This window comes from Microcaecilia unicolor, chromosome 13 (genome assembly GCF_901765095.1).
Source record: "Microcaecilia unicolor chromosome 13, aMicUni1.1, whole genome shotgun sequence".
NCBI lineage: Eukaryota > Metazoa > Chordata > Amphibia > Gymnophiona > Siphonopidae > Microcaecilia > Microcaecilia unicolor.
In genome coordinates this window covers 40603330-40625567 of record NC_044043.1, presented here as the reverse complement: position 1 = coordinate 40625567, position 22238 = coordinate 40603330, and the positions used below count along the sequence as shown (strand labels likewise).

General features: G+C 47.9%; 1 protein-coding gene across 2 annotated transcripts in view; it reads left to right on the top strand.

Moving 5' to 3' along the window:
* The window catches only part of LOC115456735 (galectin-9-like), a 68098-nt gene extending 48740 nt beyond the window's left edge, over positions 1–19358 (top strand). For both annotated transcript variants that reach the window (XM_030186002.1, XM_030186001.1), the window contains exons 8-10: positions 12878–12966; positions 15385–15550; positions 18950–19358. In XM_030186002.1, the coding sequence (XP_030041862.1) occupies positions 12878–12966; positions 15385–15550; positions 18950–19096 (402 nt within the window). In that variant the 3' untranslated portion in view covers positions 19097–19358. The remainder of the gene's footprint in view (positions 1–12877; positions 12967–15384; positions 15551–18949) is intronic.
* The last annotated feature ends 2880 nt before the right edge of the window (positions 19359–22238 follow it).

Below are 22238 nucleotides of genomic sequence, written 5' to 3'. Positions count from 1 at the left end.
GCGATTTTTCCATCGATGTCCTCGAAGGTCCCGAGTGGATTTAAAAAGTGTGGTCGCTGTGGCCAGCCGATCTCGCAGACCGACACCCACGCTTGGTGCCTCCAGTGCCTCGGGCCGGAGCACAATCTCAAGTCGTGTTCTTTGTGTCTCGGTCTCCGGAAACGGACTCAGGTTGCGAGGCAAGTTCTGCGGGACCGTCTTTTTGGAACTTGCGCCGGCCCCTCGACGTCGACCTCGAAGGCATCGGTATCGACGCCCGGCCCTTCGGTACCGGTATCGATGCCCGAGACATCGGCACCGATGGCAGCGACCCCAGGAGAACAGGTCCCGTCGGCCCGCCGGTCTTCCGGTGAGAGTGGGGGTGAGAGGCCGCGTGGGCAGTCGGCCCCGGTCACGCCCTCAGCTCGTGGGCCGCGGGACCGAACCCTGTCTGACCCGGTACCTCGAGACCGAGGGGGATCGACCTCCTCCTCCTCCATGCCCTCCGGCGCCGGTGACGTGCATCGGAAGAAAGACAAGAAGCGTCGTCACCGGTCGCCTTCGGTGCATCCCGATGTCGGAGAGGAGACGCCGCCGAAGCGTCATCGTCGTGAGGAGAGGTCTCCGTCGGTTGTGGAGGTACCGACGCGTCGGGGTTCCGGCACCTCGGTGCCGTCTCCTGGCCCCCAGCAGCTTCCGGCACCGACACCCTTACCGGCCCCACCGCCTTTCCCGGCAGCGGGCCTGGACGAGTGCCTCAGAGCCATCCTTCCGGGGATCCTGGAAGGGCTGATGCGCCAGGCTGTGCCGGCGCCGGGGGTGCTTGCGCCCTCGGCGCCGATGACTGTGGCGCCGGCGAGCTCTAGCCCGGCGCCGGGGCTGTCGACACCGCCGCCGCTTGCGGTGCCGGTCTCGACCGCCACGCAGGTGGAGTCCCCGTCGACGTCGATGGAGGGAGCTCCGTCCCCGCCGGCGCGGGAGTCCACCGCTCGACGACACCGAGACCTCGGTGCCTCGACGTCGAGCCGGGCCCGGTACAGGACTCAGCTACATGAGCTAATGTCCGATACCGAGGATGAGGACTCGTGGGGGGAAGAGGAGGACCCTAGATATTTCTCCTCAGAGGAGTCTACGGGCCTTCCCTCGGACCCCACGCCTTCACCGGAGAGGAAGCTCTCACCTCCTGAGAGTCTCTCCTTTGCCTCCTTTGTGCGGGATATGTCTATCAGCATTCCCTTCCCCGTGGTCTCTGTGGAAGAGCCGAGGGCCGAGATGCTCGAGGTCCTCGACTATCCATCACCACCTAGAGAGTCCTCCACGGTGCCGCTGCACAATGTCCTGAAGGAGACGCTGCTCCGGAACTGGGTGCGACCATTAACTAACCCCACCATTCCCAAGAAAGCAGAGTCCCAGTACAGGATCCACTCTGACCCAGAGCTCATGCGGCCTCAATTGCCCCATGACTCAGCGGTCGTGGATTCTGCTCTCAAGAGGGCACGGAGTTCGAGGGATACCGCCTCGGCGCCCCCGGGGCGGGAGTCTCGCACTCTGGACTCGTTTGGAAGGAAGGCCTACCAATCCTCCATGCTCGTGACCCGCATCCAGTCATACCTGCTCTATATGAGCATCCACATGCGGACCAATGTGCAACAGCTGGCGGACCTGGTCGAGAAGCTCCCGCCGGAGCAGTCCAGGCCTTATCAGGAGGTGGTCAGGCAGCTGAAGGCGTGCAGAAAGTTCCTGTCCAGGGGTATTTTTGACACCTGTGACGTGGCATCTCGTGCTGCGGCCCAAGGTATAGTGATGCGCAGGCTCTCATGGCTGCGTGCCTCTGACCTGGACAACCGCACCCAGCAGAGACTGGCTGACGTCCCTTGCCGGGGGGATAACATTTTCGGTGAGAAGGTCGAGCATCAGCGGGAAACCGCTCTCGACAAGCTCTCCCACCGGGCGCCTTCAGCATCCACCTCCACAGGTGGACGTTTTTCCCGGGCCCGGCAGGCTGCACCCTATTCTTTTGCGAAGCGTAGATACAACCAGCCGGCCCGAAGGCCTCGTCAGGCACAGGGACAGCCCCAGCGCGCTCGTTCTCGTCAACAGCGTGCGCCTAAGCAGCCCCCTGCGCCTCCACAGCAAAAGCCGGGGACGGGCTTTTGACTGGATCCACGGGAACATAGCCGCCCTACAAGTGTCCGTACCGGACGATCTGCCGGTCGGAGGGAGGTTAAAATTCTTTCACCAAAGGTGGCCTCTCATAACCTCCGACCAGTGGGTTCTCCAAATAGTGAGGTGCGGATACGCCCTGAATTTGGCCTCCCTGCCTCCAAATTGTCCCCCGGGAGCTCAGTCTTTCAGCTCCCATCACAAGCAGGTACTTGCAGAGGAACTCTCCGCCCTTCTCAGCGCCAATGCGGTCGAGCCCGTACCACCCGGGCAGGAAGGGCAGGGATTCTATTCCAGGTACTTCCTTGTGGAAAAGAAAACAGGGGGGATGCGTCCCATCCTAGACCTGAGAGGCCTGAACAAATTCCTGGTCAAAGAAAAGTTCAGGATGCTTTCCTTGGGCACCCTTCTGCCAATGATTCAGAAAAACGATTGGCTATGTTCCCTGGATTTAAAGGACGCATATACTCACATACCGATACTGCCAGGTCACAGACAGTATCTCAGATTCCGCCTGGGCGCACGGCACTTTCAGTATTGTGTGCTGCCCTTTGGGCTCGCCTCTGCCCCACGAGTGTTTACCAAGTGCCTCGTGGTGGTAGCGGCCTACCTACGCAAGCTGGGAGTCCACGTGTTCCCATATCTCGACGATTGGCTGGTCAAGAACACCTCGGAGGCAGGAGCCCTCCGGTCCATGCAGTGCACTATTCAACTTCTGGAGCTGCTGGGGTTTGTGATAAATTACCCAAAGTCCCATCTCCAGCCAACTCAGTCTCTGGAATTCATAGGAGCGCTGCTGAATTCCCAGACGGCTCAGGCCTACCTTCCCGAAGCGAGGGCCACCAACCTCTTGGCCCTGGCTTCGCAGACCAGAGCGTCTCAGCAGATCACAGCTCGGCAGATGTTGAGACTTCTGGGTCATATGGCCTCCACAGTTCATGTGACTCCCATGGCTCGTCTTCACATGAGATCTGCTCAATGGACCCTAGCTTCCCAGTGGTTCCAAGCCACCGGGAATCTAGAAGATGTCATCCGCCTCTCCACCAGTTGCCGCACTTCACTGCTCTGGTGGACCATCCGGACCAATTTGACCCTGGGACGTCCATTCCAAATTCCGCAGCCCGTGAAAGTGCTGACGACGGATGCATCTCGCCTGGGGTGGGGAGCCCATGTCGATGGGCTTCACACCCAGGGTCTGTGGTCCCTCCAGGAAAAGGATCTGCAGATCAACCTCCTGGAGCTCCGAGCGATCTGGAACGCACTGAAGGCTTTCAGAGATCGGCTGTCCTGCCAAATTATCCAAATTCGGACAGACAATCAGGTTGCAATGTATTACGTCAACAAGCAGGGGGGCACCGGATCTCGCCCCCTGTGCCAGGAGGCCGTCGCGATGTGGCGTTGGGCGTGTCGGTTCGGCATGCTCCTCCAAGCCACGTACCTGGCAGGCGTAAACAACAGTCTGGCCGACAGACTGAGCAGAGTCATGCAACCCCACGAGTGGTCGCTCCATGCCAGAGTGGTACGCAAGATCTTCCGAGCGTGGGGCACCCCCTCGGTGGACCTTTTCGCCTCTCAGACCAACCACAAGCTGCCTCTGTTCTGTTCCAGACTTCAGGCACACGGCAGGCTAGCGTCGGATGCCTTTCTCCTCCATTGGGGGACCGGCCTCATGTATGCTTATCCTCCCATACCTTTGGTGGGGAAGACCTTACTGAAGCTCAAGCAAGACCGCGGCACCATGATTCTGATAGCGCCCTTTTGGCCCCGTCAGATCTGGTTCCCTCTTCTTCTGGAGTTGTCCTCAGAAGAACCGTGGAGATTGGAGTGTTTTCCGACTCTCATTTCGCAGAACAACGGAGCGTTACTGCACCCCAACCTTCAGTCTCTGGCTCTCACGGCCTGGATGTTGAGGGCGTAGACTTCACTGCGTTGGGTCTGTCTGAGGGTGTCTCCCGGGTCTTACTTGCCTCTAGGAAGGATTCCACTAAAAAGAGTTACTTTTTCAAGTGGAGGAGGTTTGTCGTGTGGTGTGAGAGCAAGGCCCTAGAACCTCGTTCTTGCCCTGCACAGAACCTGCTTGAATACCTTCTGCACTTATCAGAGTCTGGCCTCAAGACCAACTCAGTAAGGAATCACCTTAGTGCGATTAGTGCTTACCATTATCGTGTGGAAGGTAAAGCCATCTCTGGAGAGCCTTTAGTCGTTCGATTCATGAGAGGCTTGCTTTTGTCAAAGCCCCCTATCAAGCCTCCTACTGTGTCATGGGATCTCAACGTCGTCCTCACCCAGCTGATGAAACCTCCTTTTGAGCCACTGAATACCTGCCATCTGAAGTACTTGACCTGGAAGGTCATTTTCTTGGTGGCAGTTACTTCAGCTCGTAGGGTCAGTGAGCTTCAAGCCCTAGTAGCTCATGCTCCATATACCAAATTTCATCACAACAGAGTAGTGCTCCGCACCCACCCAAAGTTCCTGCCGAAGGTGGTGTCGGAGTTCCATCTTAACCAGTCAATTGTCTTGCCAACATTCTTCCCCAGGCCGCATACCCGCCCTGCTGAACGTCAGTTGCACACATTGGACTGCAAGAGAGCATTGGCCTGCTACTTGGAGCGGACACAGCCCCACAGACAGTCCGCCCAATTGTTTGTTTCTTTCGACCCTAACAGGCTGGGGGTCGCTGTCGGGAAACGCACCATCTCCAATTGGCTAGCAGATTGCATTTCCTTCACTTACGCCCAGGCTGGGCTGGCTCTTGAGGGTCATGTCACGGCTCATAGTGTTAGAGCCATGGCAGCGTCAGTGGCCCACCTGAAGTCAGCCACTATTGAAGAAATTTGCAAAGCTGCGACGTGGTCATCTGTCCACACATTCACATCACATTACTGCCTCCAGCAGGATACCCGACGCGACAGTCGGTTCGGGCAGTCGGTGCTGCAGAATCTGTTTGGGGTGTAAATCCAACTCCACCCTCCAGGACCCGAATTTATTCTGGTCAGGCTGCACTCTCAGTTAGTTGTTCTTCATAGGTCAATTTCTGTTGTTTCCCTCGCCGTTGCGAGGTTCCATTGACCTGGGTTCTTGTTTTGAGTGAGCCTGAGAGCTAGGGATACCCCAGTCGTGAGAACAAGCAGCCTGCTTGTCCTCGGAGAAAGGGTATGATACATACCTGTAGCAGGTGTTCTTCGAGGACAGCAGGCTGATTGTTCTCACCTACCCTCCCTCCTCCCCTTTGGAGTTGTGTGTTTCATCTTTTGCTAGTCATTCAACTGGCGGGAGCGGTCGCGCACGGGCGGGAAGACGGCCGCGCATGCGCGGTGGGCGTGCCCTGCGTGCCGACCGTCCCGCGAAGCTTCTTTCCGGTTGGTGGGGGCTGCCGCGGACGTCACCCAGTCGTGAGAACAATCAGCCTGCTGTCCTCGGAGAACACCTGCTACAGGTATGTATCATACCCTATTTCCTAACACCAATTTGGTTTTATCATTGTTTAATTTTAACTTAAAGGGAACTGCCCATAAAGAAAGAATTTCAAATCCTCCTTCAATTAGATTGAATAATAGTTCAATCTTTGGTTTTAACTCAGTTCGATTGCTGCGATTCCATCTATGCTGGATGTGAGGAGGGTGTCCTAAAAAGACTACAAATGGCCCAAAATACTGCAGCTAGGCTTGTCCTTAAGGTATCACATTTTGATAGAGTCACTCCATTATTATGCAAGCTGCACTGATTGCCCATTAAAGCCAGGATTATTTTTTAAATTATGCGTTTTTGTCTTTCGAATATTATATGGAATGACTCCAGATTATATGCAGCCTTTAATAACTATTCCCCTACGCAATATAACCTCTGGTTCTAGGGACTACTTTAGACTTCATCTTCCAGATTATAAGAGAATGCATTATAAGTCAGTTCCTTCTGCTGACTTTAGATACCAGGGTGCTAAGTGGTGGAATTCACTGCCAATGGCAATCAAGGGTCTGCCTGATTTCTTGCTATTTCGTAAAAGTCTGAAAACTCTCCTCTTTGAGAGGTTTCTATCCATTGATGGCATATCTTAGATTGCAACTGGCCATCATTGGTCTATATCTGATATTTTGTTTATGGTTTTATAAACTTTGTCTGTTGTTTATTTACTGTTAGCCACATTGAACTCGAGTATGTACGGGATAATGTAGGGTATTAAAAAAATCATAAATAAATAAATTATTCCACTTCCTTACATGATATGATTAGTCCTTCAAAAAAACATTAAACCACTTCCAGATTGGACCTCCCACCCCATAATGTGCTAGTAATTTCAATAATATCTCATGATTGACAAAGTTGAACGTTGCCAACATATCAAACTGCATTATTAAGACCCTTTGGCCCAAACAGATTTCTTTCCTGGCTTCAGAATGTAGTGATGTTAACATAGTTTCTGTTCTTGAATATTTTCTAAAGCCTGATAGAGCACTTGGAAAAATATTGTGAAATTCCAGATACCATCAATTGACCAGCAATAATATCTTCCATTAATTTGGTTAATAAAGAATACATGCAATAGGCCCAAAATTGGCTACATCAGTAAGACTCTTTCTGGTTGACTGGTATTTTGCTTTTTAAAGCTTTGAAGTAATGAAAAGCTGACAGAGAAACTAATCTGATGTCTGGTTTGTCAGTGCTGAAAATAACCCAAGGATGCATGTGATGTCTTGTTTAGGACTGTTGATCAGTACCTTGATGCTCTTAACGGTTGTTCGTGGGAGTAGGGGAAAGAGGATGTGCTGAAGAGATCTTTATTCCTCAGTTCATTGCACATTAAACCATACGTCATGGAGAGTCTCGCAGACTGGAGCCCTGGAAGTTATTCGACCATGGCCACCATTCTAAGACTAATCAGTTTCTATAATTAAACACTTCAACTCAGCTCAAACTAATAACATCACCAATCCTCAAAAGAAAAAGCTGCTAACATAATTTTTCAAGTATCATATTTGTTTTGATATGCTGCCCATCAATAAATTTCTGAGTAGTTTATAATAAACCAAAAGATAACATCAAAAACACAATAAAACGGAATAAAATAAGACAACAAACTACATCAAATCAAAACAAAATCAAATTAGTTAATTGAAGTGGACAAATATGTGACCGTCTCTGGGGAAAAAGTGACTAAAGTCTCAGATACAAAATGTTGAGAGTGGCCATTTTGTTTTCATGTCATGGGTCTATAAGCAGTATGAAAAAGTTACATGTTTGATCGTATGTAATTTGGACTGTTGTATTACAAATTGTTTGCTCTAACGGAATTCATTAATGGGTCCTTTTACTAAGGTGCGCTGAAAATGGCCTGCGGTAGTGTAGACTCAGGTTTTGGGAGCGCACAGAATCATTTTTCAGTACACTTGTAAAAAGGCCTTTTTAAAATTTTTGCCGAAAATGGACGTGTGGCAAAATGAAAATTGCTGTGCGTCCATTTTAGGTCTGAGACCTTACTGCCAGTCACTGACCTAGTGGTAAAGTCTCACATGGTAACTAGACTGTAATGACCTATGCATGCCAAATGCCACTTGACAAGTGTCCGATACGCACGGCAGAAAATAAAAAATTATTTTTCGGACGTGCATATCAGCCGCGTGGCAAAAATGAAATTACCGCAAGAGCCACGCAGTAGCCATGTGGTAATTCTATTTTGGTGCATGTTAGGCACGTGTAGACGCTTACATAGTTTAGTAAAAGGACCCCTAAAAACCTCATTTTTTATTTCTGGTGATTTTAGTCACCTTTTCTCAGAGATAGGCACCTAGGCAGTAGTACTTCAAACATAATTGCCTGTCCCAGGATCCCAAGACACCACTCTAGTGATCTGTTTAGGACCTACAGGAGCATGAATTAAATGCTAGTATAAAGTAATGTCTATAGACTATTTTTAAACTTCCTATAGTAGTTTTCCAGTTTCAAGTCCAGAGGTGATCAATTCGAGAAGGAAAGAGTGATTACTGCAAAAGCAGAGCACCTAGTTGAATCTCTGAAAAACAAGAATTGTGAGATGGTCCTCTCCAAGTTCATGGCACACTGACACCATTATGCACTATGAAGGTCTTTTACTAAGGCGCACTCACGTTTTTGGCGTTGTTATACCGGAATTGGAAATGGGTAAAGGAGTTTTGCCAAGGGGTAGATGGTGAGCTCTCAATACTGTAACTCAGCAAGCCTAAATTATGTATAAAATGACATTTTTGACAGCCAAGTCTCCTGGATCTTTCAGAAGCTAGCTTCCACCTTTCCCCTTTCCTGATTTCCCACTACAAGTTCAGGAGGAACAAGGCGATCATGGCCACACTATCATCCCATCTATATGCACTAAACTCTTGTACAGAATCCTTGATACTCGTTAATCCAAACCATATACTGTAGAAATTCCCTTCTTCCTGTTTTGAAGAAAAGTGCAAACGAAACACCACTGGCAGGAGGAAAGACCTCAAAAACACCCGGGTGCTGAAACTAGCTTTTAAAGCACTCACCGGGCTCGTTCTCATCATTGGCCAAAGCTGCCTCCAACCTGTTGCATTGGTGTGCCTTTCCCAATTAAAATTTTAATGTTGTGGTCTTTTAACCGTTTTTACTATTTTGATGCCTATTTCATAGTGTTCAAACAAAAAAAATCAATCACTTAAGATCAAAATCAAGTTTAAAGGTCATTTAGCTTTCAAAATTTGCCAGACTGTTGAACACACTGCCGATACTCCCGACAGGAACCCGTTTCACCCACCGGCTTTCTCAAGGGAGGCAACTTTGGCGTTTTTTAGTGTTCATTTAAATCTCTTGGCAGCAGCATCCCAGCCATACCAGGGCAATGCGGTGGATCCCCTTCCCAGGACAGAAATGTAGGGAAGCAGATGATGATCAAAAGCAGCTTTTCCTTCCCTCCCTACCACCTACCAGAGTCTCTCCCTCCTGTCCCTGCAGCAGAGCACTTCCATTTTAATATGTAAGATGCTACTGAGATCAGCTAATGGCCATGCATTGCTGGGGGAGGAAGAGAAAGAATGTGTGACTCAGAGATGTTAAATTGTATATTGTAGCTACAATGTATTTTTAATTTGCATAATTCTGGGTGTAATAATTGATAAAAGGCACCCTTTGAAACTATATCTCCTGCACTTTCTGGGTGTATCTAAAACACCAAACACCATTTCCTGTGCTTTTAAAATGCTGAGTGGGAAGGAGGGGAACGACTAAAGCAGTTATTCTCTCTTTCCCTCTGGTCCTTCCAGCACTTGTCTCCCTGAAGGTAACACTGGAGTAAAGATAAAAAGTCCACTAACAAAGTCTGACCTTGCAACTGAAGAAGCACAACTCAAACTGACCATGTTCCGGCATGAAATGTACAACAAAGAAAGTGTTCCACTCAATGTGGAAACTCAAACATGTGAAATCTTTTTTCCCGAGGGAAATATTTCACAAATTGGTACAATCTATGGTACTAGGCTACCTAGACTACTGCAATGGGATCTATGCGGGATGCAAAGAACAAATTATAAAGAAACTCCAAACTGCTCAAAACACAGCAGCCAGGCTTATATTTGGAAAAACAAGATTCAAAAGCGCCAAACCCCTACGAGAAAAACTGCACTGGCTCCCAATCAAATAACGTATTGCTTTCAAAATCTGCACCCTGGTTCATAAAATCATCTACGGCGAAACCCCGGGATACATGACAGACCTCATAGACCTACCAACCAGAAACACGACAAAATCAACACGAACATACCTAAATCTCTACCATCCAAGCTGTAAAGGTCTGAAATACAAATCAACCTATGCATCCAGCTTCTCCTATATAAGCACACAACTATGGAATGCATTACCAACCGCCGTGAAAACAACATATGACCACCTAAACTTCCGGAAATCACTAAAAACCAACCTGTTCAAAAAGGCACACCCTAAAGATCCAACTTAAAAGCCTGAACCCTGCAACACAATGAAGCCAAAGCTCATTCTGGACATAATTCTTCCTCCTCCTTACGATTCCTCAATGTATCTGTCACACATGAACTTTACTCTATTACAACATCACTCTGTATTTGTTATACCGGAATTGGCGATTGCCTTTACGGTACTATGTAAGCCACATTGAGCCTGCAAATAAATGTGGGATACAAATGTAACAAATAAATAAATAAATGCCTGCATCAGGAGACCACAAGGCTAGAGTATTGCAAATCACAACTCATGGACTGATTCTGAAATCAAAACATAGCAAACAATTCCAAATGGACCAGAGATCTGGGTGTCGTCATCGATAATACACTGAAACCTTCTGCTCAGTGTGCTGCTGCGGCTAGGAAAGCGAATAGAATGTGGGGTATTATTAGGAAAGGTATGGAAAACAGGTGTGAGGATGTTATAATGCCGTTGTATTGCACCTTGAGTATTGTGTTCAATTCTGGTCGCCGCATCTCAAGAAAGATATAGTAGAATTGGAAAAGGTGCAGCGAAGGGCGACTAAAATGATAGCGGGGATGGGACGACTTCCCTATGAAGAAAGACTAAGGAGGCTAGGGCTTTTCAGCTTGGAGAAGAGACGGCTGAGGGGAGACATGACAGAGGTATATAAAATAATGAGTGGAGTGGAACAGGTGGATGTGAAGCGTCTGTTCACGCTTTCCAAAAATACTAGGACTAGGGGGCATGCGATGAAACTACAGTGAAGTAAATTTAAAACAAATCTGAGAACATTTTTCTTCACCCAACATGTAATTAAACTCTGGAATTCGTTGCCGGAGAACGTGGTGAAGGCGGTTAGCTTAGCAGAGTTTAAAAAGGGGTTAGACGGTTTCCTAAAGAACAAGTCCATAAACCACTACTAATTGGACTTGGGAAAAATCCACAATTCCAGGAATAACATGTATAGAATGTTTGTACGTTTGGGAAGCTTGCCAGGTGCCATTGGCCTGGATTGGCCACTGTCGTGGACAGGATGCTGGGCTCGATGGACCTTTGGTCTTTTCCCAGTGTGGCATTACTTATGTACTTATGAGATACATAGCACTAAAATAGCTCCAGCAACAGCAAATGCAGTCTTGGACCTTGTTTCTTTTCTGTTGCTGCTAAACATACATCAACATCTCATCAAACAGCACAGCATGCTCATTCTCTCCACCTCAATCCGAAAGCCTCCCCTCAACAACTGGTTTTGTTATTCACACCCTAATCTGTTGTTTCCATTGATCAGTCAAGTAAACAACTGGGAGTAATTTTATAACCGCGTGTCTATATAGAGGCACCTGGAAGGTGTCTGGGTGGAAAATATTCAATAAAGGAAAGTAGACACCTATTTTCCTTTATAGAATATTAACATAACTGGGTATAGAGCTTGTGTAAATGCCTTGATATAACTTTGTGTAACTCATCACATTCTATACGTTGCACATGTAAGTGGGAGGTCCGTCCACGCTCTGCCCAGACTCTGCCCCGTGTACACCCACCTTACAATATATGCATATTTACAGAACAGCATATAAGCACTTAAGATGTTATAGGACATTCTTTGGAGTGGAGGAGTGGCCTAATAGTGTAGTGGGCTTTGATCTGAGGGTCATGGGTTAAATTCCTACAGTTGTTCCTTGTGAACTTGGGCAAGTTGCTTAACCCTTCGTTGCCTCAGTTACGCCACCAAAACCCTTATTCACACCCTTGTTACTTCTCGCCTAGACTATTGCAATTTGCTTCTCACTGGTCTTCCACTCAATCATCTTTCTCCTCTCCAATCTGTCCAGAATTCTGCAGCTCGACTTATTTTCCACCAGAATCATTATGCCCACACTAGCCCACTCCTCAAGTCACTTCATTGGATCCCTGTCCGCTTCCGTATACAGTTCAAACTCCTCTTGCTGACCTTTAAATGCATCCACTCTATGACCCCTCACTACCTCTCCTCGCTCATCTCTCCCTACATTCCTCCCCGTGAACTCTGCTCTCTGAACAAATCTCTCTTGTCCCCCTTCTCCTCCACCGCTAACTCCAGACTTCGTTCCTTTTGTCTTGCGGCACCTTGTGCCTGGAACCGTCTTCCCGAACCCATACGTCTAGCTCCTTCTTTACCTGTTTTTAAATCTATGCTGAAAGCTCACCTTTTCACTACTGCCTTTGGCTCCTAACCGCTACTCATTTGCTCTCCTCCTCCCTGTTCCTCTCTACCCTGTAATTCCCTTGCCTGTAATGTCTTGTCTCTGTTTTACCTAGATTGTAAGATCTTTGAGCAGGGATTGTCTCTCTATGTCAAGTGTTCAGCGCTGCGTGCGTCTGGTAGCGCTATATAAATGCTATTAGTAGTAGTAGTAGTTACAAAAAACTGAGACTGTGAGTCCTCTAGGGACAGAGAATGAGTGATTATTCTCCACGTTGAATTTAATGGTTAAGCAGATTTTTGGTGGTTTACATGCATATGCGCTCACATTTGCACATCTAGTCAGCATTCTAAACATTTATGCGCATAATTGGTGCATAAATGCAAGCACCCACGTTATAGTATTCCCCCCCCCCCCCCCCCCCCATGTGCTGCCATAGTTAAAATTAGCTTTCAGCTCCAGCTGTCTGACCTCTCTGCATGAAATGGTCTGTCTGCTTATTGCTAGTTGGGTTTCAGCTGAGGAAAGGAGTTTCCCTTTTGTTCAATGTCTCTATTATTAACCGAGGGCTTCCTGATTAAATTTCCTATCTTTAATGAAAACTTCACTTTATCCAACAGGCTGTGCCTTACCATGTCTCACTGTATGGCGGTTGTTACCCATCCAGGTCCATCACGGTGGCAGGAAGCATCCCTACTACAGCGAAAAGGTAACAGACATCAAAGTGACCTCTAGCCTGAATGGTATGTGAGTCTATAGGTTACTTCATTCCTTGGCATTGTCTACACATTGGCCGGTAAGAAAAGAGGGCCTGAAGAGCTTGTTTTCTTTTGTTCAGGAAACAACAAACAGAGAATTCTAGATACTCTAAAGCCCCTCTGGTCCATCCCTATCCCCACTGTTACTCACTGAAGAGTGTAGGCATTTCATTTGTTTTGATTGTAACATTTCATCCTTGTGACGTCTTCCTCCTCCATGCTGTCTTTGAATCTTACTACTCGTGCAGGCCCTGAGCGAACCCTGGGGTTAATGCTTAAAGCCTAACGCCAGCATTAAAGGTGATTAGCGCTGTGTGCAGATTGTTCTGAGGGCTCTAGGTCAGGTATCAATGTGCGTACCAAAGATAGCCTCAAATTGTATTTAAATGTATTGAAATGCATGTTAATGAGGTTACTCGGTATTCCCTCACAACGCTCAGACAATAGTGCAGAAAAAAATGCAGGCCTTAACTCCGAAAACTTACTGCCAGCTTAGAGGTGGCGTTGAAGGTTTTGAGGAGAGAATTTCTACTGAATTTCTAACGTTATACCAGCGATTTTATGTTGTTTTGGAAGCAGAAGGAAGCCCCGGTAGTCTGTAAGCGCTCATAGTGAGAAACGTGTGTGAGTCTGAGCAAAAGTGAAAGTACACATTGATGCCTGTTTTTCTGCCTTTCAAAAATTTAAGAGCAAATCATTTTTGTAAAGATTATATTTGAAGGGGCCGAAGAACTGCATCAATGCGTGGTTGCACTTTTTTTTAAATTACATTTGTACCCCGCACGTTCCCACTCATGGCAGGCTCAATGCGGCTTACATATTGTATACAGGTACTTATTTGTACCTGGGGCAATGGAGGGTTAAGTGACTTGCCCAGAGTCACAAGGAGCTGCTAGTGCCTGAAGTGGGAATTGAACTCAGTTCCTCAGAACCAAAGTCCACCACCCTAACCACTAGGCCACTCCGATTTTGCCTGGGCATGTGCACAGCAGCTGCACTTACCACGAAACTTTTCTGCGCATGCGCCAGGCATGTTTTTTATTTTTTGTTACATTTGTACCCCGCGCTTTCCCACTCATGGCAGGCTCAATGCGGCTTACATGGGGCAATGGAGGGTTAAGTGACTATGTTCCTCCCCCTTGCTTTCAATGTGTCTTCTCAGACAGTAGCACAGCAGTGGCATATGTCAACAGGCAAGGGGGAACTCGCAGCACATAGTTGACATTGGAAGCACGTCATTGGTTCCAATGGGTGAAGAAGAACCTGACAACTTTATATGCAGTGCAGATTGCAGGCATGCAGAATCTTCAGTTGGATTTCCCCAGCAGGCACTTACTAGACCTAGGGGAATGGGAATAAGCTGCATTATACATTGTAATTCTACTATTATGTAAGCTGCATTGAACCTGCTATGAGTGGGAAAGTGCGGGGTACAAATGTAACAAATAAATAAAATAAATGTAAATGAAATTTGAATGGAATTTGCTTTGAGTATTGGTTAGCTAGTCTTCTGCTCTGTTGTCAGGCTATGGGGTTTGTGTTTTTGGCTTAGCACCAGAGCTTTGAGCATCTGCCCCCCTGTTTGTTAGACTTCCGTAATCAGTGGTAAATGAACTTGGCCAGTCCATCCATAAGCAAAAGGAATGCTTGGAAGTTGCCACTTGCTAATTATCTTCCGTTACCTCATTGTGTCTCGTGCTTTGATCTTTCTTTCCTGTTCTAAAGTAAATTAGTTTTTAAGAGGTCCTTGTTCTGCAGGGTTTAGCTACCTAGGGCCCCAATGCTCAGTGGCCCCCACTTTGGGGCATAACGAACACGCCAAGGGAAGGCGCAAATAGCACTCAAATGACATTAAAACTAGGTCATTCCCTATCCCCCCCCCCCCATGCCTTTGAAAGCTAATCAAAAAATGTATTGTTAGTCCAATAAAAAAGGTTTCATCTTATTTTCTTTTCTATGTTGTGTTTTATTTATATTTATTATCCCCTATTCATAAATTCAACAGATGCTCACATAGCTAGCAGTAGCTGCATAAGGAGAGCTTTCACACCCCTCACTGAGGAATATCTCATCAGTAAAGGAAGTGATTGTGCTTGTTTTCACTGCCTGTGAATTTTCCAATAACGTTTGGCTTTGGGAATGCTTATTTGCAATTGGATGGGTGTATTAGTTGAACTCCTGACCCTGAGCTATTGGAGACGTATCTGAAGAACGTACGACAAGATCTCCAAAGCCTATGTAAAATGTAATTCTTTGATAATTCTTATGCAGGTTTTGTGAAAAGTGTTACGATGTAATCAGTCCGGCTTCCTTCAGATGAGCAACGGGAGTTGTGATGGCATTGTCTCTGTCTATCCTTGGCTTTTCAGGTTTCACATCAATCTGAACTTCACTGGGGGTACAGCCTTCCACCTGAACCCCAGGTTCGATGAGAATGCCGTTGTCCGCAATAGTTACATAAACTACACTTGGGGTCCCGAGGAGCGCAACTTGCCCAGTTCTAAATTGCCTTTCTCACATGGACAGAATTTCGTGGTAAGCCCAGTGTTGTAACCCTCGTTCCTGACAGATGTGACTGTGGTTTGTCCATTTTTCTCCTATTTCAAAACAAGAGCTTAAAAATAGATATGACCAACCATAGCATAAGTTCACTAATTTTTTTTGTTGTTGTTGTTGTTACATTTGTACCCTGCGCTTTCCCACTCATGGCAGGCTCAATGCGGCTTACATGGGGCAATGGAGGGTTAAGTGACTTGCCCAGAGTCACAAGGAGCTGCCTGTGCCTGAAGTGGGAATCGAACGCAGTTCTCCAGGACCATGTGGAGGTCGGCCCTTGCAGATCACCAATGTGGCCGCACAGGCTTCTGCTTCTGTGAGTCTGACGTCCTGCACATACGTGCAGGACGTCAGACTCACAGAAACAGAAGCCTGCGCAGCCTTCTACATGGAATGTTGCTAGTGGAATAGTAACATTCCAGAATCTCCAATAGTAGCAACATTCCATGTAGAATCTCCAATAGTATCTATTTTATTTTTGTTACATTTGTACCCTGCGCTTTCCCACTCATGGCAGGCTCAATGCAGCTTACATGGGGCAATGGAGGGTTAAGTGACTTGCCCAGAGTCACAAGGAGCTGCCTGTGCCTGAAGTGGGAATTGAACTCAGTTCCCCAGGACAAAAGTCCACCACCCTAACCACTAGGCCACTCCTCCACAACGCTTACTTATAGTATTAGAATTCAAATGTTTAGCATCCACAAAATATATTTTTAATAGGAACCTTCATAGAAACATAAACACTGAGAAAAAATAATGGCATGAAGGCTGTTCAACAGGAGACTTATTTTGTTTTAGCCCTTGAAGCATGATATCATTTTAGGTGAAGAAGTGATAGTTACATAGTTACATAGTAGATGATGGCAGAAAAAGACCTGCACGGTCCATCCAGTCTGCCCAACAAGATAAACTCATATGTGCTACTTTTTGTGTATACCTTACCTTGATTTGTACCTGTCCTTTTCCGGGCACAGACCGTATAAGTCTGCCCAGCACTATCCCTGCCTCCCAACCACTAGCCCCGCCTCCCACCACCGGTTCTGGCACAGACCGTATAAGTCTGCCCAGCACTATCCCCGCCTCCCAACCACCAGTCCCGCCTCCCACCACCGGCTCTGGTATGAAGAGGATTTTTATATATAGACAAGCAACAAAGCCCGTTTCGTGAAAAATGAAACGGGACCTAGGAAGGCTCTCGTCTAACGATTTCTCCTTTCTCCCCTGCCCTCCCCTCCATGTCCAGCGATTCTTCCCTCCCCTCCCATCCATGTCCAGTGATGCTCTTCTACCCTGCCCTGGCCTCCTATCCCATCCATGTCCAGCGATTCTCCCCTCCCCTTTAAGCCGTTCATCTTACCTGAGGTCGCAGCGGCGGCAGGCTGGGCTCGCGTCGCCTCCAGCCTTCCCTTGCCTTCCCTCTCAGTGTCCCGCCCTCCTCTGACATCATTTCATCTTTACGCGAGGGCGGAACAGAGAGGAAAAGGAACGCTGGAGCCGAGCTGACGTCAGCATGCTATTCTGAACCCAGCCAGCCAGCCATCCAGGGAAGCAGAGTTACAAATTATTATATAGATAAGTTCAGTTCATTTGAAATGTTAGATAGAATTTTTGGATTGTTGAAGAATTGGTTACGTACTATTCACACAAAAAAAATATTCACAATATTATTTGGACCTTAGAGGCCCTTTAACTAAAGGGTTGAAGTGTGGCAACAGGCTTGCACCAATCCGGAACTACCACCGGACTACCGTGGGGAGCCCAGCAGCAGTTCCCACCCCCAGCGTGTGCCATTTCTGGCGCTACAAAAATATTTTCTATTTTAGTAGCGCCGGTGCTTACCTGGCAGGTGGCACTGCCTGGTTACCACTGGGTTAGCGTGGGAGCCTTTACCGCCACCTCAATGGGTGGCGGTAAGTGCTCCCTCCCTCCCCCATGAAATGGCCACGTGGCAAGTGGTTCACCTACTGAACAGCCATTTCTTTTACAGAAAAAAGACATTCCCCGCTGCAGTAAAAGAGGGGGGGGGGGGACACAGCGCCATGAAAAACACATGCCGACACTTGTGCAGGCCCCCTTTTACTGCAGCTTAGTAAAAGGGCCCCTCAGGGCATTTGGGGTTAGGGGCATTAACTAGGCGGGGTGTGGGTGGTGAATGGGCATGGAAAGCGTATTGTGGGTAGTACACAGCACTCTCATTTCTGCAGTTAACACGGGTCCAGGGGTGTAGCTAGGTATGGGCCCCCACAGATTTAGTCCGGGCCCCCTCCACTTTTGACCCCCCCCCCCCGCTGACCCTCTCCCACCACTTTTGATCCCACCCCACCCCGCCACTGCAAGGTACCTTTGCTGGCGGGGGTCCACTTAAAGGAACGTGCAGGACTTGCTGGACGTCAGGACTCACAGTACAGATCAGTGAAGTGAGCGAACGCGCCAGAGACTGGCGCTGAAGAAGACTAAGGCTGGCGGGGGTTGGGGACCCCTGCCAGCAAAGGTAACTTGCAGCGGCAGCGGGGGGGGGGGGGTGCGGCGGCTGGGGAGGCGGGCTAAAATGTGCTCCCCCACCTTGGGCTTTGGACCCCCCCCCCCCCTCCCACCGAGGTCTGGCTACGCCCCTGGAAGGAGCTAAGTGCATCTGCGCTACCTGCACCCAGGTACCATGCGGTAATAGACACATTCATGCAGGAATAGTACAAGGGCAGGCTGGGCCATGGCCCCAATTGTTCCTGTATTAGATTTGCTGCTACCACATGTTAAATTCTGCATTAAGCTGTGGAAACTGCAAAAACAAATGCACTTTAGCAAACGGGTCTCATAAAGTTGGAACTGATGGAGAAGGGGGGGAGGGAAGGGAGCAGCAGGGCAACGGTGGCCAGACCCATGGGAGCAACCTAAGCGGGGATGAAGGCTTGGGTAAAAAGCCAGGTCTTCAATGCAGATTTCAGCACTTTAAAAGAAAGTTCTGCACAAATATATAGGGGAAGTGGATTCCAGAAGGAAAGGGCCGTGAAAAAGAAGGTGTCTTATCATTTAGCACGTGTTAATTGTTAGTGCATGCTAAATCTGTTAGTGTGCCTTAATAAAAGGGCTCCTCTGATTGGTCCTAGTTTATTTATTTATTTATTTACCGCCTTTTTGAAGGAATTCACGCAAGGTGGTTAGAAAAGTATCCAGAAGTTTATAGACTGACTCAAACTATGCAAAGCCATGGCTGGGCTTTTATGATATTGCATGTGTTTAAGCTAAGGTGGAAGGAGGAGAAAAGTTCATTTGTTGAGAGTGGAGAGAGGCAAAGAAGTTTGTGTCCTGCTTTTCTAGCTCAGTGACTCGGTGCCTTCTGGTCCTGGACTGAAGCTTTTCTCCTCTCCTTCTTCTTCACAGCTGTGGATTGTGTGTGAAACTCAGTGCTTCAAGGTGATGGTGAACGGCCAGCACATGTTCAATTATAACCACCGTGTGCCCAACCTGCAGCAGATAGACAGGCTGGAAGTGGACGGGGACGTCATATTGCAGCATGTTCAAGTTTAATGCAAAAAGCATTTCAGACACCTCGAACAAACTTTTGACATAGACACAGAAACAGGGGTAGATGCAAGAAAATGCGCCCTAAATTAGGTACAAAAAATATGGGCACTACACACCGATTCTATTGCAGCAATTGCGTGTGAAAATGTCATTACAGAAAGCATAAGTCGGCATGCTTGCACCTAACTAGGCACCAGTGGCATAGCTATGTGGGGGCACGGGGGCCTGGGCCCCCGTAGATTGGGCCCTGAACCCCCCTGCCGATGACCCTCTCGACCCCCCATTCCACCGCCAACCCTCCCCCGCCACCGTCTTCGGCTACCTTTACTGGCGGGGGACACCAACCCCGCCAACAGAGGTCCTCTTCTTCCGGCACAAGGCTTCATTCTGTTTCTGTGAGTCTGACTGCCTGCAGGTACAACATGCAGGACGTCAGACTCACAGAAACAGAACGAAGCCTTGCGCCGGAAGAAGAGGACCTCGGCTGGCAGGGTTTGGGGTCCCCCACCAGCAAAGGTAGCCGACAGCAACAGCAGGAGGGGGGGGTCGAGAGAGTTGTCAGCAGGGGGGGGTCAAAGTTGGTGGCGGCGGCGGGGGGGGGGTAAAAAAATGGTGGTGGGGGGTCGGCTGTGCCAGGGGGGGCTAAAATGTGCCCCCTCACCTCGAGCTCTGGACCCTCCTCCCGCCGAAGTCTGGCTACGCCCCTGCTAGGCACAAGTACTTACGCCATAACAAAGGCTGTTGAAAATGGTCATGCCTAAAGTTGGCAGCTGCACACACAAGTGATAGTATTTTATAACTTACACGTGCAACAGCACCATGTGCACGCACGCCTCCTATGTAGTGGCATACTATCTCCTGGATTCGATGAATGGTGTCCAAATTTGGGCACCTCAATTTACAAGTAATCCTGAGATCTGCATGCAAATAAATTAGGGTCCCTTTTACTAGGCTACGGTAAAAAGGGCCCTGCACTAGCGGCAGAGGCCATTTTTGCTGCACGCTGAAGCCCTTTTTACCGTAGTGGGTAAAAAGGGCAAAACAAAGAAATAGCCATGCAGTAAGATTTCACTTACTGAGTGACCATGCGGGGATGAGCACTTACCGCCACCCACTTAAGTAGCGGTAAGGGCTCCCACACTAACCCGGTAGTAACTGGGTAGCGTGCGACGCCGCTCGATTACCACTGGGTTAGCGCCTACAGAAATATTTTTTTGAATATTTTCACTAGCACCAGAAATGCCACACGCTGGGAGTGAAACTACCACTGGCACCAGTGCTGAGCCGGCGGTAGCTCCAGCTTGGCGCACAGTAAGTCCACGGTGGGTTTTCCGCTGCTTAGTAAAAGGACCCATTAGTTATGTTTGAACAATTTTTAATGAACAAGAAAATGCAGAACAGTACAAACATCATGCTGTAAACCATTCTTTTTTTTAAAATTTGCATTTCAAATATATATCAAGGACATATTCGCTCTTTGACAAGAAGAAATTCAGAATATAAAACAGAAGAAATTAATATCATACTATCTTAGAAATAAATCTTACATATAGTCCACTAAAGGGAGGAGAGCCAAGAGCAGTAAATTCATGGAAAGATGGATAATAAAAGAAAGATTACAAGTAGTACAATAAGAAAGTCCCTCAAAAAATGGGGCAGGACTGTAGGCCTCTTGCTCCTGCCCCTTGTGGCTGCTGAATGAAATTGGTTGCTGTGACCTCTCAAGGCAGACATTTTCATTCAGCAGCCACAAGGGGCAGGAGCAAGAGGCCTGCGCTCCTGCCCCCAACAACAGGGCTACAGGTAGGCTCAGGGGAAGGGCCTACCTGGACTGCTGGGGGGGGGGGGGGGGGCTCATGCCACGGGGCTGGGGTGGGGGGGGGGGGAGGAAAGAGGGTCATTGTCCATGGGGGCAGGAGGGGCTTGCGGACTTTTTAAAAAAAAATAAAAACAAACAAAAAAGTTGTGCAGCCCTGGCCCGATATTCAGCCAGGGTTGCATAACTCTTATGAGGCCCCGGCTGGATATTGGCCAGACCCACATAAGTTCCGGCAGCCTGCCCGCCCAAATTATCCCCCGATATTCAGTGCCAGTGCAAGGACATGGCCTGGCACTGAATATCAGGGGATAATTTAGCTGGCAATGATCAGTGTTTAATAAAACGCTGACCACTGCCAGATGAATACCAGGGATAAGTTTATAGAATAGCGCCTAAGTGCAGTTATGTGCATAACTACAAATTAGTGCCAATTAGCACCAATTAACACCATTTAAGGGCTATTATTGGAACTTAAGGCCAATTGGTGCCTAATTTAACAATTAAGGGATCCATTTTACAAAACCACAGTAGTGATTACTGTGCGCCGAATGCGACAGAGCCCACAGAAATTGAATTGACTTTTTACCATTTGGTGCGCCACTAATCGCTAGCGCAGCTTTGTAAAAGGAGCCCTAAGTTAGGTGCGCAACGTGAACTATTCTATAACTCGTGTGCCCAAATTAATGCGCAGGTCGTAAATTTGTGCAGACAGCATTCTAGAATCCAGGGATACAGAGCACAGGGCAGATCTGTCTTCCCGTTCTCGCTTGCTTCTCAGCTTTCCTTTAATCATAGTTAAGTGTGCATCTTATTGTCATTACTAGAATATTGTTCATTTTAATCCTGTGCACATTTCTGGTGTTAAAAGCAGCTATCAATGTGTACTAAGAAAAATATAATCTTATTCTGGATACCCGTAATTATTTTTTGTTTCAACAGAGTATTCAAAGAGAACAAACAATAAAACACTTGTGTTAACTTTGAGTTCTGTGTCTTACCACTTCCTTAAAGAGCATCTCTTTATACAAATACGTGCCAAACCACACACATCAGTTGTACCCAGTAGCTCTGTCACATTAATCTATGTTCTGATCGTGCCACACTTTAGCCATATCAGGGTATTTTTCTTTGCATAAAGCAATGTTTCCATCTATAGCAACATACACACAGCTACCCCCGCCCCAACTACTCCTACCCCCAGTCCCCAAAACTACTTCTCAAACATAGGCAGTCGGTGGTCCAACTGTTTGGGGAGGCTAAAGGGGGCAGGGTTAGGGGTGGGGCCAGGGGTGGAGCTTAAATCCATAATTGTCTGATAACACACAG